The sequence below is a fragment of the Staurois parvus genome, unplaced genomic scaffold (genome assembly GCF_062004578.1).
Source record: "Staurois parvus isolate SC_StPar_1 unplaced genomic scaffold, SC_StPar_1.0 ptg000282l, whole genome shotgun sequence".
In the NCBI taxonomy this organism is placed as follows: Eukaryota; Metazoa; Chordata; class Amphibia; order Anura; family Ranidae; genus Staurois; species Staurois parvus.
Window position 1 is genome coordinate 13,191,018 of NW_028318078.1, and position 16,214 is coordinate 13,207,231.

At 40.8% G+C, this 16,214-nt stretch overlaps 1 protein-coding gene across 1 annotated transcript in view; it reads right to left on the reverse strand.

Moving 5' to 3' along the window:
• Nucleotides 1-16,214, reverse strand: part of STIMATE (STIM activating enhancer) — a 73,697-nt gene that overhangs the window by 36,519 nt on the left and 20,964 nt on the right. Inside the window, exon 2 of the mRNA XM_089681956.1 lies at nucleotides 717-765. Within this exon, the coding sequence (XP_089538082.1) occupies nucleotides 717-765 (49 nt within the window). The remainder of the gene's footprint in view (nucleotides 1-716; nucleotides 766-16,214) is intronic.

Sequence of the window (16,214 nt, forward strand, 5' to 3'; positions counted from 1 at the left end):
CGACCTGTAAGGACATCCTAATTCCACCAGTCTGTCAGAGTGGTCACATAATCAGGAGCCTATCCTACCAGTTTCTGATTGTAACCAGTGACTAGGAGCCGTCAGTGAAAGCTGGGTCACAGTGCTGGGAGTACACTCATTCAGAAACAGAAGTGTGATGCCAGCTGTATGCATACATGTGGCAGAAGGCATTAAAGCCCACCACTGTGCTGCCACATATATGTGTATGGCTGGCAGGAAGGAATTAAATTGCCTACACTAATTCTCTTTTTTTCGAGGTTTTCTCTTTATTTTGACCTGGCAATTCTGCCAGTAACAAACTTCCTGTCCTAGGTTAACAATGCTCATTCAGTGTACTCTAGCTAAGCAGGAGTACAATACAGTGACATCTTCCTATGCCATTTCTAAGCGGCTGTGACATTCCCCGCCTTACAGCTGTAGGTATACAAGTCCCTTGTACACATGTAGCTGCAGGACGAGGGATGCCTTGGCTGCCTCTAATTGGCCTGGTACAGATGATAGCTTGCTGGCGGGATCGCTCAGATGGGTTTGTACCAGGATCCAAACACGACTGTAGGAATCCCTATTTATGTATTTTTAGTAAAGAGTAGAAAAGTACAGGTTGTCAGACTTTGCTTTACTTTACCCTACTTTTATGAATAAAGCAAAAAAAATGCTATTACCACACACTGTATATGTAAACTTACAGGACCTACCATATTTTCCAAGGACGTCGCTCATGCTTAGGTTCTCTTAAACGTTTCACTGAAAAATAAAACAAACACAATAAGGGTACTGGAGACTTTACCAAAAATGCTTTTTGCAAACAAATATTTGATCTGCTTTGGTTTACAGGAGGGTGCTAAAGGTAAACAGTCTAATGTATCAACTGTTCTAGGCACATAAATGGATATCAGTGATTAAAATAACTTATAGGGCACACGCAACTTTGAGAAGTTGTATGAACTGTTAAGACTGTAGGAACAACTGGGTACTCATTTAAATAATTATACAGTATGTTGTGGCACTGTAGTGCTTTCACTGGCTTTGACAACTCCGTAAAAAGAGGTAGGCATTTTCGGACTACATTTATGGAATGTTCTACAACACTTTGTATGCGGAAAGTCATGTAGCTTCATCTAGAGATGCCATCTATAAAATGCCGTAAAATGCAATTATATTCTGTAGGCTGGAAAGCACCACCTGTGGTGGTAGGGTGGATGAAAAAAGACACACCCAAGTGGAGAACACTTTTACAGAATAAATACATTTTGAAATAAAGTGAAATAAAAGGTTGCAATTTAAGAAAAAAAAAAACAGGTTATACTTACCTGCTCTGTGCAATGGTTTTGCACAGAGCAGCCCTGATCCTCTTATTTTTGGGTCCCCCCCCAGTGATCCTGGTTCCTCTCCCCTGCCAAGTTCCCCCAAAAGCAAGACTCTTGCTATGGGGGCACTTGAGCAGGCTCACTGGCTGTGATTGACAGCAGCAGGATCCAATGGCTCTCGCTGCTGTGTGAGCCAATGAAAAGAGAGATCCAGGAGTGCCGTGGCTCATATGCACATCACTGGATCGAAAAAAGGGCTCAGGAAAGTATTAGAGGGGATGGGGTATAGAATGCATCAAGTTAAAAAACCTTCTGCCTTTAGAACCACTTTAACTACAGTTGTGCTCAAAAGTTTGCATACCCTGGCAGAGATTGTGAAAAGTTTGGCATTGATATTGAAAATATGATTGATCATGCCAAACAACTGTCTTTTATTTAAGGATAGAGATCATATAAAGACATTTATTATCACATAGTTGCATTAAAACACAATCACAGACAACTTTGTTAAATGTTACCTAGTCGATAATGCATTGAGTTTACCTGACAAATTTTATTTTTAAGCACTTGCTGACCATGCCATAGTCAAATAACTGCTCAAAGTGGTTGTCCAGTTCTGGGAGAGCGTCTTATAATGTCCTCCCAGAACCAGCCCCCTGTGCGCCCGCTGTTGCACGCACTAGGCGCTCTCTGTGATCGCTGTGTCCTTCGCACACAGCTGATCACATGTCACAGTAAAGAGCCAATCACAGTGGCCGTTTACATTGTGATCAGCTGTGATTGGACACAGATGATCATGTGGTAAACACAGATGCTGGTTATCGGCAGTACTTTCCTCACGCTGTGACAGTGTGAGGAAAGTATTACAGATACCTGGCAAGTGTGAAAGGAGATATCTGCACTGATTATCAGTGCAGCCCCAACAGTGCCATTCAATGCCACCGATCAGTGCTGCCTACTAGTGCCCATCAGTGCCGCCTATCAGTGTTGTCTCATCAGTGCCGACTATCAGTGCAGGCTCATCAACGCACATCAGTGAAGTAGAAAAATTACCTGTTTGCAAAATTGTATAATAGAAACTTAGAAAAACTTTTTTTTCCCCTTCAAAATTTTCGGTCTGTCTTCGTTTGTTCAACATAAAATAAAACACCCAGTGGTAATTAAATACCACCAAAAGAGCTCTATTTGTGTGAAAAAAATTATAAAAATTTCACATGGGTATCGTGCAACTGTCATTCAAAGTGCAAAAGCGCTGAAAGCTGAAAATTGGCCTGTGCAGGAAGGAGGTAAAAGTGCCCGGTAGGCAAGTGGTTAAAATAAAACTAAAAGACAAAACTTTTTTTTTTTCCCATTTTAGATAGAGCAGTGGTCTCCAAACTGCAGCCTTTTGCTTGCCTTTATCTGGTCCTTGAGGCATTATTCCTCCCAATGACACCAACAACAGAGCACTATTCCTTCCACTGATACCTAAAATGGGGCACTATTCCTCCCACTGGCACCAACTATTTCTCCCTCTAATACCAAAGGGCATTGTTTACTCGCACTGGGCACAGCCATCCCCCTTGAAGTCTGAAGGACAGAAAACTGACCCTTTCTTTTGAAAGTTTTGAGACCCCTGGGACAGAGTAATGGAGGGTTATAACCCCTGTCTTTTTTCGTCATCTGTTTCCTGTCGGGGAGATTTCCCTTCACTTCCGGTCTCATAGCCAAAATAGGAAGTGAGGAAATTCCTCCAAAGTAAAATAAAGGAATCCCAATGTGTCACCAGAACTAGTGTCCCCATTGGAAGATTTACCCTCTATTAGTGTTCTGACATCAACCCAAAATTTGGGATTTCCCTTTTCAATAATGATAAGCAGGACAAATATAGAGGGTAAATCTCCCCAGCATGGCCTCAGACAGCAATAAAAACTGACAGGTGTTCTAATCCCTCTCCACTCTGTTCATACCTACAAAAAAAGGTTTTGCTTTTGGTTATACTATAAAAAAAAGTGGCCTTTGCATTAATTTTGCATTTGGATCCACACATCAGATGAACTGATTTTATTTTACACCTGAGGATACTGCTAAAGCCATCTTGATAATTCAGAAGTATATGTACAGGTAAAAGTAACATCCTACAGGCTAACACTGCACAACTAAAGCTGGCAATACACTGCTTGAATTTTGCCAATTACTGCTGGACTGCCCAATAACATGAGCTGTGGGCGGCACTGCTTGCACCATCCCACTCAACAAAAGTCAATTTTTCAAATCAACTTCTTTTGAAGGAGCCAGCCCAGGAATTCCTGGCCAAAACGTGAATACATATTCTAGCACTGTTCGGGTATTCAGCAGCCACTGGAGCAGCACCTGCTGAATACAATACCCAGCAGCTGACATTCTTCTATGCACGCAGCTCGACATGGATGGGGGAAATAAATGGATTCATCTCATTCAATCTCAAGGGCTGCAGAAGAGAAATACAAAGTGTGTATAGTCAGCTTAACCCCTTCCCGCCAACATAAGGATTAAAAAAAAAAAAATGGTGACAGTGTGTTTTAGGTAAAAAAAACAAAAAAACAACAAAACAAAAAAAAAACAACAAAACAAAAAAAAAACAACATGCGCACTATTGTTTCTGGGCTGTACTGTGGGTACAAACAACAAATAACATACACATATATGGTATCGCTTCGATCAACAAGAGCTGGAAAATGTATTTTGGGTTGTTCTTTGGTGGTAGGTTATGATAGTAAAAAGAAACCGAGCTAAATTTAAAAAAAAAAAAAATTTTTTACTATTTTGGGCCAGTTTTCCTTTCACAATTAAAAAAAAAAAAAAAAAATCAGGAGATATCCATTACCATTTACCAACAAATGAAAGCCCAATTTATCCTGAACAAAATAAGGTATAATCCACCTGGATATACAAAGTAGCTGTAATGATATGGACGGTTTTACTAACACATGTCAACATTGCATGACTGTGCTTCGGCGTTAGGATTTGTTTTACCCTTTGGCGTGAAGGGGTTAAGCTGTAAAAGACAAGAACAGGAATTACACTGAAACTGTACTCCAGTTTACTGTTCAACACACGTTAATGATCATGTTTTGTGTGTACCTGTTAATACAGTATAATAATAATAATTTTACCATTCCATTACCAACAACTGTGTGCAAAAAATGGAAAATAAATGATACAGTTATGGCCTGCTATTGTGCACTGGCACACCAGTTATTTAATGCTTGTAAATTGACACTTAATGTGGAAAAGGTTGCTGATCTGCTCTATTTATTATAAATACTTATATAGTGCTGATAATCTATGCAGTGCTTTACATACATATTGTACATTCACTTATGTCCCTGACATTAAGGATCTTACAATCCAAGGTTCCCAACTCACATTTATACACACATACTAGGGTCAATTTAGACAGGAGGCAATTAATCTACTAACATGTCTTTGGAGCGTGGGAGGAAATTGGAGTGCCTGAAGGAAACCCATGCAAAGCCCAGGCACATGATACCATGGCTGGGATTTGAACCTATGACTCTAGTGCTGCCAGCAGAAGTGCTAGCCATATATCCAATGAGCTTTAAACATAACAATGGGTTCCACTCCAAGGAAGTGCAGGCAGATCAGGTGAATTGTGATACAATTATACACAGTAAAACAAAAACTACATGCTTATGTTGTCAGCACTTTACTAAATCTCTTTAGCTGGGTTTTTTTTGCCCTGTGACCTACTGCCTGACCCCCCAAACTGGGTATCTCTGCCAAACTACAGCTTCCTCCATTGTGAAACCAGAATACAGAAAACTTAACCCAAGCATCAGACAGAACCAATGTTGAAGAGAAATCTAGGATTGATTATATTAAACAGTACAGCATTTATACATAAAAATCTTCCCCCTAGACAGGTATGGCCCACATTACAAGTCCCAGGAGAAAACTACATTACATAAACATATAAACAATCAAAACATAAGAAAAAACAATGTATTCCTTCCCAACACCTAGCAGTCTGGACTTTGGAGATAGTTAAAGTGAGAGCTTATCATCTAAACCTAATGACAGCAAACAATAGTTGGTGCCAGGAAACCCTGTAACAGAAAATAAAGTTTCTTAACCTCACATATGCTGAAATTCACCCCTGAACATAGTTCCACTATGCACAGTATGCCAAGGGGTCCCAGAAACAGACCTACCAGTCCTAACTGCATGGAAAGGGTAGCTGGTATAATTACAGCCAGCCAGATACCTAGGGAAGGGATATAACCCTCTTGGGGAAAAGTTTTCTTGTAACCACCAGAGGGAGCTCTGTTTAGGCCTGGGTCCATAGCCAGAAATACTGTATATACTAATAGCTAATTGTTCTGTGTTTTGGTGTTTCAGAGAGTATGTCAAAGAATCAATTTAACATGCCAACCAGCCAGAGATGAGCTTGGGCGTCCTCCAAAGTCTTCCCTAACCCAATCGTCTCCTGTCCCTCAGTTTATGTGGGGAAGAAGTGAGTTTTAGCAGCTTTGACGATGGATTTTTTTATTGGTTACAAATGGAGGATATATCCAATAAGTAGCTGCTTTTCAACCAAAAAGAGTCTCTAGTGTTAAAGTTATATTAAAAGAAAAAAAAAAAAAAAAAACCTTTTAGTAAGAAACATGTTATACTTACCTGCTCTGTGCAATGGTTTTGCACAGAGAAGCCCTGAGCCCTGGGGGCACTTGTGTGCTCACTTCCCAGCCACCTCTGTGTGTCTATGAGAGACACAGTACAAAAAAATGGCCATTGCCCCAGTGTACTGTTGACTTGTTGGTGAGGGGGTGCACTGGACACCTTGGCTGCCCCTGTGCTATATGCTGGGTGCCCAGTGCACTCCTGTACATTTAATGAGGGGTGGGCTCCCTCAGGTTCACCTGCCTTTGGTCTATCCATTAAATAAATCTGCCTCTACTATGGGGGCTCTCAAAATTTGTAGAGTTAGGAACTGGAGAATATTGGGGTGCCGTGAAGAGGCTCTGCAGCTTAAGCATATATTTGCAAATGTGCCATCTAAACCCCCCTCTTTTTTTTTTAATGCATATTGTTAGACAGGCTAATTCGGTTTGTTTGCAAGCTGGTTAGTACGTTGAGCTGGGAATTTTTTGCTTTTATTGTTTGATATGAGACACACAGAGTGCGGCTTGGCTCCGTCACCCTCTCCCTCCTCATTGATTGTGATTAACAGCAACGGGAGCCATTGTCTCAACCAATGAGGTGGGAAAGACCCGGGAGAGCCGCTGCTCTCCTGCACAGTGCTGGATCAGGCTGAGTTATGTATTAGGGGGGCTGAGGGGGGAGCAGCACACAAAGTTTTTTACTTTCATGCATAGAATGCATAAAGGTAAAAAAACCTTCAGCCTTTAGAACCACCTTAAGTACATCCAGCAGTAGTAACCATTTACACTCACCTGAGTGGATGCAGTATCGATCGTTTAGTTTTTCAAAGTCTGTCTCCACAAAAACTGTGCGGAGGGAACTCCATAAGCAAAACATTCATGGGCGAGCTGCAATTGCCAAACCACCCATATTAATGCTCAGAAGAGAAGAGAGTGGTGCAACACCCATATATCGTGGACTATCGATCAAAGGAAGACTGCAATATGGTCTGATGAATTCAACTTCGCACTGTTCCCAACCCTCGGACGTGTTAACGTGTGGCAAACTCCGTCCCTAGCTTATGATCAGGACTGTCTTTTGCCAAAGGTAAAGCATGGTGGCAGCGCAATCATGGTTTGGGCAGCCATATCTTGGTATTCCGCAGGCTCCATCATCACCTTGAAAAGTAGAGCCTCTGCCAGTAAATATGTACAAATTTTGGCTGACCATGTGCACCCCATGGCACAGACAGTTTCCTGAAGACCGTGCCATTTACCAAGACGGTAATGGTCCGATTCACACAGCTGGTGTTGTAAAATCATGGTTTGACAAGCATGCAGACAAAGTCACGCACCTTCCCTGGGCGCCGCAATTGCTGGACCTTAATATCATAGAGCCACTATGGTCAAATTTGGGGAACAAGGTTCAGGCTTATTTTTTTGTCTCCAGCATCTCTGCCAAACACTGGAACAATTTGAAAGAAGAGTGGTGTCAGATTCCATTATCCACCATCTAAAGTCTTATATACAGTATATCAATTCCCAGGAAAATGCAGGCCATCTTGGATGCCAAAGACGGTCCAACACCATATTAGTTAACAATATCATTTTGGGACTGTAACTAACGATTATTTTCATAATCGATTAGTTGGCCGATTATTGTTTCGATTAGTCGATTAAATCGGATAGAAACCTAAAAAAAGCTTGGTGTATAATTTAGTTAATATGCAAAGTTTAATTAAGACAATTTATTCTTGAATATCTATATGCAGTGGTAAATATAAATAACCAGCTGTATGGTTAGGGAACAAAATATCTAATCACAGACAGGTCAAGGCAAGGAGGTGAGCGTGCATTGCAGCTGATTTTGGATAGCTTCCTGTCAGTTGATACACCTATATATCCACCAGCATGAGGAGTTTTCACCGTATAGGAATTTATGGTGTTATTTTCACCACATTGGACACTTTGATTTGATTCATCGTGTAGAAATTTATGGTGGTATTTTGCCACATTGGACACTTTAATTTGTGTCGAAGCAAACGCATATTAAGCTTCATGCATTGTTTTTATGTTTGTTTTGTGTGAGCACCTTATATGTTTTTGTATTGCACTATCACGCATGTTACTTTAGGTGCGTTTTACATTGTTTGGAAGCATTTTTGATAGAGTGGGGGAATTATTTATGCATTAAGTGCGTTTTGGGGTCAGTCAGCACCTGAACACCATTAATTGTCCAGTCCTTTTGGATTCTTCACTTTCTGATCCAATTTTAGGATCATTTGGAAATATGGTCCCATTTGGACTTTTGTTTATCACATTTATGACCCAGGAGGATCACATCACATACACGGTTGTGCGAGTGTTGTTAACACTAATTGGATGTGTATGATTTCATTGTGTATGGATATTTACTTCATCATTTGATGAACCTCTTTACTAAGGCAGTGCCTGAGAGGTTTTATAACTTTGCATGTTTTCTTCACTTATTATCCTATATATGTATGGAATGTTATCATATTAAGCAATTTTATACTGGGCAATTTATAATTGTGTGTTTCACATTTTGTTATTAGTATTCGCGCTGCATCTCACTTTGCACATTTATCATTTTCCTTCCACTTCACAATTATGCGCCATTTTGTGTTGATCTATCACATAAAACCCCGATAAAATACATTTACGTTTTTGGTTGTAACATGACAAAAATGTGGAAAATTTCAAGGGGTATGAATACTTTTTGAAGGCACTGGTACAAATTGTGAAAAAAAAATAGGCTTTGTGCATTCCATAGTTTTGTATGAAATTATGATGAATATAGGGACCATCCAAAACTAATTCAGAACTCCACTGTCCAGGCCTCTGTAGAAACCCCAGTTTATATTGTGGAATATTCTAGTTTTCCCAAACCTGTCCTTTAGTCACAGCCAATTCATATTTCAAATAACCTCTACTATGTAGAGGTGGAATAATTTGTGCTCAGCAATGCAATTTAGCTACTTGCGTGGATATTTGCAAAACATGAACTAATTGACGACTCGTTTTAAAATCACTAATCATTAAGGTAGAGGTCAGATTACTCTAGACAGGGCAGAACCACACAGCCATACTTTCATACATCCACAAAGTGGTGCTAAAATCACTTTTTTTACATAATAAATACATGTCTAAATATAACTAGAATGTACCTTCTATTTCTCTTTTCCCTTGTTTCATCTCTCAGATGCAAGCTCTTTGAGCTGTTCTCATGCTTCCTGTTCTAGAATGGCTATGTTCATTCTCGAAGCCCCCCTTGTGTACATAGCCACACTTTCCTGCTCACCCCTGAGATGGACTACACATCTACCTGCAGACACTTTCAGCTCCATGGGAATTGAAGTACACAATGGGGAGGATTTACTAAAACTGTAGAGTGCAAAATCTGGTGCAGCCAGAAATAGACTGGAAATAATGGCACCTTTTGCCCTACACAACTAGCAATGGATTGCATCAGTGGAGGAAAGGGAGCATGCACAGGACATAAAAGAAGCCTGAAATCAATGGAAAGAGGACTTAAAAAAAAAACCCAGAACCACGGTAATGGTATACTTGATATTCACTAAAATCTTATATGATCTTTAAAATGCCAATATATTTTTAAAAGGAATTTTTGATGTGTTAAACACTATAGCTTCCATTAATACTATACCTGGTCATTTTTTCATGTATGCCCTTGTTCAGGCACTTCCTGTTATGGGGGGATAACACGGTCTCCTAATTGCTCTCCTGTGTTGCCACCCTGTAACATGCACTTCCAGTGAAGACAATAAGTAGCTGTGGATACAGTTACTGTGCAGGCATGTTCTGCTGTTGTCACCACTAGGAAGTCCACCCTGAGCAATGACATGCAGCAGCTGCCGGGGCAAAGCAAGCAGACAAGAAGTGGCCTCAAAGTCTGTAGAAGATCAGAACTACTAAGATACAAATGACAAAAATGATGAAATCGGTATTTTATAAAGAAAATAATATGGCAATTGTTTATGATACATGGTAGTTTAACAAAAATGAATGTCATCCAGCTATGTTATTAAGCACAGATGAGATAGGAGATAGAAAAACTTTCTAACCCCAAGGTGGTTTCACAAATGTGCAAAATTTATGGATCTCTTGAACTTTAAAAGTCTTGATTTGTATTTAAAGGGAGACTAACAAAAAACAAAACAGTTGTAATGCTCTCAACTTCATACATAATTTCAAGGAAGATTACTAGTCAGTTGTATTGCCCAAAAGTTATTTACTACCAAATACTGATGAACTTTCTGACACTGTTACTCTAACTTTAAGGTGCACTTTCCCCTAATGCTAGGTTCACACTAATGTGGTGCGGTACATCGCATGTGATTCGCACAGGAACCGCACAGCATTCCTGTGCAAATCACATGCGATTTGTGTGTGGTGCGATCGGAGCCATACATTTTGTATGGCTCAAACTGCACCACACCAGAAAGGTGCAGGACCCTTTTTTGGGTCTGCAATATAATCGGATCGGATGGGTATTCACACCTATGCGGTCCGATTCTGCACATCGCACTGCGTTTTGGCGGACCGATTTCAGGGTGTTAACATACACACCCTCATCGGTTCGCATGAACGGGGTGCGATTCTGATGCAGTGCGGAATTCGCACAGAAAACGCTGCAAATTCCTCACCGCATCAGTGTGAACCCAGGCTCAAGAATGTTAACCCAGTCAGTAAAAACCTTATATAAAGTCTAACATGGTAATGTAATTTCAAAACATTTTCAGTATTCTAAATTATAAGTCTGTAGTTTTTAAAATACCTAGTGATCGTGATTCTTAGCTCATAAACTTCCTTTTATATGGTGACAACATACTGTCCTCATCTCCATATTGTGCTCCTTTAGTCCTCATGTACATTGGACGTTTTTACAGCTGCTGTTTTAGGCTTTTGGCGAACAGCTAGTAAACCCCAAGCATGTTATCCTATGTGTCCATGCACACATGGACTGTAAACAGCGTTTTTTGCCTGGAAAAAAAACCCAGAACTAGTGTGTTTGTAGAGTTTTTTTTAGCTGTAAAACGCAGCAAAACCCAGCAAACAGGCGTTTTTGGACATTTTTTGAGCAAAAAAGAAAAATTTTGGGGGGTAAAAAAAATGCTAAAAACTGTAAATGCAAAAAAACACTAAAGACCGCTAATGTAAAAACGCTAAAAAAAAACCGCACAAAAACTCACATTTTTAAAGTGACTTTACACAGCTAACGTTACCAGCGTTATTAAAACTTCCAGTGTGCATGGAGCCTTATGGTCACCCTGCCACACATGCTTTCATATAGTCAGAAATTGACTGCAGGAGATAAGAAGTGGTGAGATGGGATCAGCATTAGTGCAACAAGGGATGATAAAAATAAACGGTTACAAGTATTATATTTTAATAGTGACTTTATGTCACAATCTACCCCCTCGCCTGCTCTTCCTTCCTCCCCCCTCCCCTCAGTTCACAGGTGGCAGCAGCTCCCCCTCGTTCCCCTTTGATCCTCCCCCCTCCCTTCTCCTTGCAGATCCCTATGTCCTGCACCAATGACCTCCACTGGTGTGAATGTTTCTGATTGGTCAGAGACAGTCTTCATGAGGGTGGCCTGAGGGCCCAACGTCCTCTAGTGGGCCCTGTGCTCACTTCCCGGCACCATAGAGCTCGATTGGCATTTGCCATTGAACACCAGAATTGGCAGGTCTGCCACTGGCGCCCTGTGCTTTTCACAGATGAGAGCAGGTTCCCCCTGAGCACATGTGACAGACATGAAAGGGTCTGGAGAAGCTGTGGAGAACATTATGCTGCCTGTAACATTGTTCAGCATGACTGTTCTGGTGCTGGGTCCGTGATGGTCTGGGGATGCATATCCATGGAAAAACAGACCTCTACAGGCTAGACAATGGCATCCTGACTGCTATTCGATATCGGGATGAAATCCTTGGACCCATTGTCAGACCCTACACTTGTGCAGTGGGTCCTAGGTTCCTCGTGGTGCACGACAACGCCCAGTCTCATGTGGTGAGAGTATGCAGGCAGTTCTTGGAGGATGAAGAAATTGATGCCACTGGATTACCCCCACACTTGCCAGACTTAAATCCAATAGAACACCTCTGGGATATCATGTTTTGGTCTATCAGACTGTCCAGGAGCTCAGTGATGCCCTGGTCCAGATCTGGGAGGAAATACCAAAGGACACCATCCATCGTCTCATTAGGAGCATCCCCCGGTGTTGTCAGGCATGCATACAAGCACGTGTGGGCCATACAAACTACTGAGTACCATTTTGAGTTGCTGCAATGAAATTGCAAAATGGAATAGTCTGCTGCATTATTTTTTCACTTTGATTTTTGGGGTGTCTCTGAATTCAGTCCTCTGTAGGTTGATCAATTTAATTTCCATCAAATGATGGGGCATCCTTACATTCCTAACACATTACCCAGTCCATATCAGTATAGATATCCAGCATATTTTCCCCATTGAAATCTGATGTGTTTTCAAAGTGTTCCTTCAATTTTTTTGAGCAGTGTATATAAGGAACACGTGCTGCAATAATAAATTAGGTAGAAGATTCTTGAAAAAGGGAGTTCTTACATCCCTGAAATGTTTGTTTTTCTGTCAAGGTCCTACCTTTTCCCTGAGGTTATGTTACTGCATGTGCTGGCGTCCATCTTGGATTCTGCTGTGCATGATGGGAATCCTTTTATGCCTTCAGGTCTCTGTATTCCATCCCCCAGAGGGGTGTGGCTGATGACATATAAGCCTGTGGCCCGCACATGCTCTTTGCACTTGTGTCTTTGTGTCGCTATTACTCTGTTCTGACTCTCGTGACTCTCCTGGTATCTGATTCGGCTTGTGACTTGACTATTCTTTGTATTCTCCCTTGATCTGACCCTCTGTTGCTGAACCCGGCTCGTGACCTGTGATTCTCGTCTGCTGTCCTGTACTGTTTTGTCCTGTTGTTGTTGACCCGGCTTGTCTGACTACTCTTTTGTCTCTTCCACCAGCTACACGCCATTGGCGGCGGCCATTACCGCAGCTGAGGTGTCTCGGGGGCCGCGACCTGGTTCCTGGCTGCGTCAAGTCCATCCCCACCATCAGGGGCCCTGGTGAAGGGCAGCCTGGGACTTAGACTCCGCGCCCTGAGGGACTTCGGTCTGTGGGTAGTGGTTGTCGTCAGCCAGTGCGTTACATTGTTAGACCTGCCTGTCCGTTCCTCGGCCCCTGCCCTGACATTTTCCTCCTCCTTTCCATTCACCAGTGTCTGGCTCAGCTATCCTTTACATTACTCTATTCTGGGTACTGAACTCCTGTATGTATTTCTGAACATCAGTTCTTGGTAAACGACATGGAGCTTTCTACTGACAGCGACGATGTTCTGGTTCTTGTATCCCTGTAAAGCAGGGAATAAAAACTGGCACACTGCTTAGTAAAAACAGGACAGTTAACCCTTTTCCTGTAAATGTTAACCCCTTCCTAGCCAGTGTCATTAGTACAGTGTCAGTATATATTAGCACTGATCACTGTATTAGTGTCACTGGTGATGTCAGTTAGTTCCCACAAAGTGTCAGTTAGTGTTAGATTGCTGGCCGTGCTATCATAGCCCTGCTATAAGTCGCTGATCGCCATCATCACTAGTATTAAAAAATAAACATTCCAGTATATATACACTATATAACTTTCATGCAAACCAGTTAATATACGCTTATTGGGATTTTTTTTATTTTATTAAAGACATGTAGCAAAATACATTTTGGCCTAAATTCATGAAGAAATGTGATGTTTAAAAAAAAAAAAAAAAAAATTTACAGCAGAAAGTAAAAAATCTTTTTTTTTTTTTCAAGATTTCTGGACTTTCAATTATGTAATAAAAAACCCAGTGGTGATCAAATATCACCAAAAGAAAGCTCCATTTATGGGGAACAAAAATTATACAAATTTCATTTCGGTACAGAGTTGCATGACAACGCAATTGCCAGTTATAATCTTCCGGAGCTTAAACACCAACATGATTAGTGGTACTATTGAGCCATGACGCAGTCTATACATAAAATGGACAGAAGCAGGGCTAAAGTATAAGAACAGGCTCTACTGGGCCCATGTAACATTATGACAATTTGCCAACAGGCTAAACCAATCCTGTACAAGTAAATTTTATAAGTATATAATTTAAAAACAAAATGTTTTGCATGTACAAGCAGCTCAATGTTATCCTATCAGTCCATGCACATTAGGTCGATTAGAGGCATATTTTGATTCAGCATTTAGAGGCAGGAATAAAATGCTTCTGGTTTGTGTTTTTGATTGGAGCTGACAGAAAAAAAATGCTAAACTCTCCTAAATTTGCATAATCGTGCACAAAAACGCTCCACATCAGCGGTTTGTTTTTCTGCCAATGGAACTGGCGTTATTTGTAAGCCCAGTGTGCATAGAGCCTTAGGCTAAAGGATTCTCATGACTGCTCTCTGCAAATCTTGCCCCAATGCTCTTTCCACTAATGTTATGCGATTTATCCATAATTACAGTTGATTTATACTTCCAAAGCAAATACACCATTGCACACTGGTACTGACTAGTATTCCAATATTTCTCTTCTCCTTCAGCTAATGTGGCCCCAGTGTTTATGGAGAGGGGCAAGGGAGAGGCAAACAAGGATACTGCCCCCCTTATCATTCGATAGTATAATTGTTTGATGGGATGCTGGCAGCTGGAAAATTGTAATGATGCACAAAGAAAACCTGTGCCTTTGTGTAGCTAAAAGGCAGGCTTTTTTTTTTTTTTTTTTTTCTCTTTCTGGTTGGTTGTGGGTTCGTTTTTTATGCAGGGTGAGTTGTTGTCACAAGAGGTTTCTTTATTGGAGAACTTAAGCATGTAGGTGATCATTTATGACAATGCCGGTTGTGGTTGGCTTATTGAGGAATACAGAGACTCGCAATCTATAAGATTATGTGAATGTGTGTGCTTGTGTTCATTTTGATGCAAAACTTTAATAAAAATTATAATAGACAAAATAAGAGGCGAGCTTCATCCACTCAATGCCTTATATACAATTTTTGGGCATTTTTATTTCAGGCATTTTGCCAAGATATCCATGATGAAACCTAAAGGCGCTCTGGTTGAAAAAGGCTTTCTTAGACAATGAACAGCCTGTACTTTAAAGTAACTAAAGGCCTACCTAGTATAAAAGCAATGTCAGGGAATTAATTGATAAAATTATTATATATTAATATTATATTTTACTTAAGTCAAAACGTATTCTTAAATCACCTTTGTCCACATTCCATGTAACCTACAACATCCTTACTTCTGCAAGATCCATACAAGTACTGATCTACAGGTCTACACACCTTGTCAACCTGTGAATACCCTGAACAACCCAGGATTCTGGCTTTTTGCTCGAGCAGTGCTCCAGGACTTCCTATAGCGTCAAAGCTTGCCTTCCCTTTTCTGCCTCATGCATCTTCCTATTTGCCAGTAGAAAAGTCCATCAGAGTAATAGACAATAAGAAAGTAAGAGAGGCAGAGAGAGAATTAAAGTGTTGACGATACCAGAAGCTGTGCCTAATTAGAACAGCCTAAAATTTAGCCACAGAAGGATGGGCCTAGCATGTCACTGGGAGCTGGCTGCCTGAACCCAGAAGAGTCAGCCAATTGAAGAGGATAAAGATTATGGCAAAAGACCCAGATATGTCACCCGAACAGCAGATTGCAGAGGGACAGTGCAAGATTTACTGAGCGGGTGCGTATTTGTTTTGAAGATAACCCAGCAATACAGGTAATAGTAGAAAAATGGGGGGCAGTTAAGCTATGCTGTAAAGCTTCTTCACCTGGAAATTACACAATTACAATGAAAGTTTAAAATGTATTTTATTACGTGTCATCTGTGTTCCTCAAGGCATACTGCACTCTATTTGCAGTTTCTAATGAGTAGAAAGGTCACTGTTCAAAATCCCCAGTAGTCTGGTTTGTATAGATGTGCTAGAATGACACTGTACACACAACACAAGGGGTGGAAAAAAGGAGTAAGCCCAACGCTAAAACGGTCCTTTAATTTGCCAGTTTGGTAAAATCAGTGTGTAGTATAATATTATTTACTCCAGAGTGTGCTATACACATAAAATAATGTTAACACAGAACTCTAGGCAGATACAGATTATGTATATACTTATTAAATGTAATTAGTGTAAGAACCATGCTGCACCACAACATATGCGTATCATCAGGGGATGGCTGC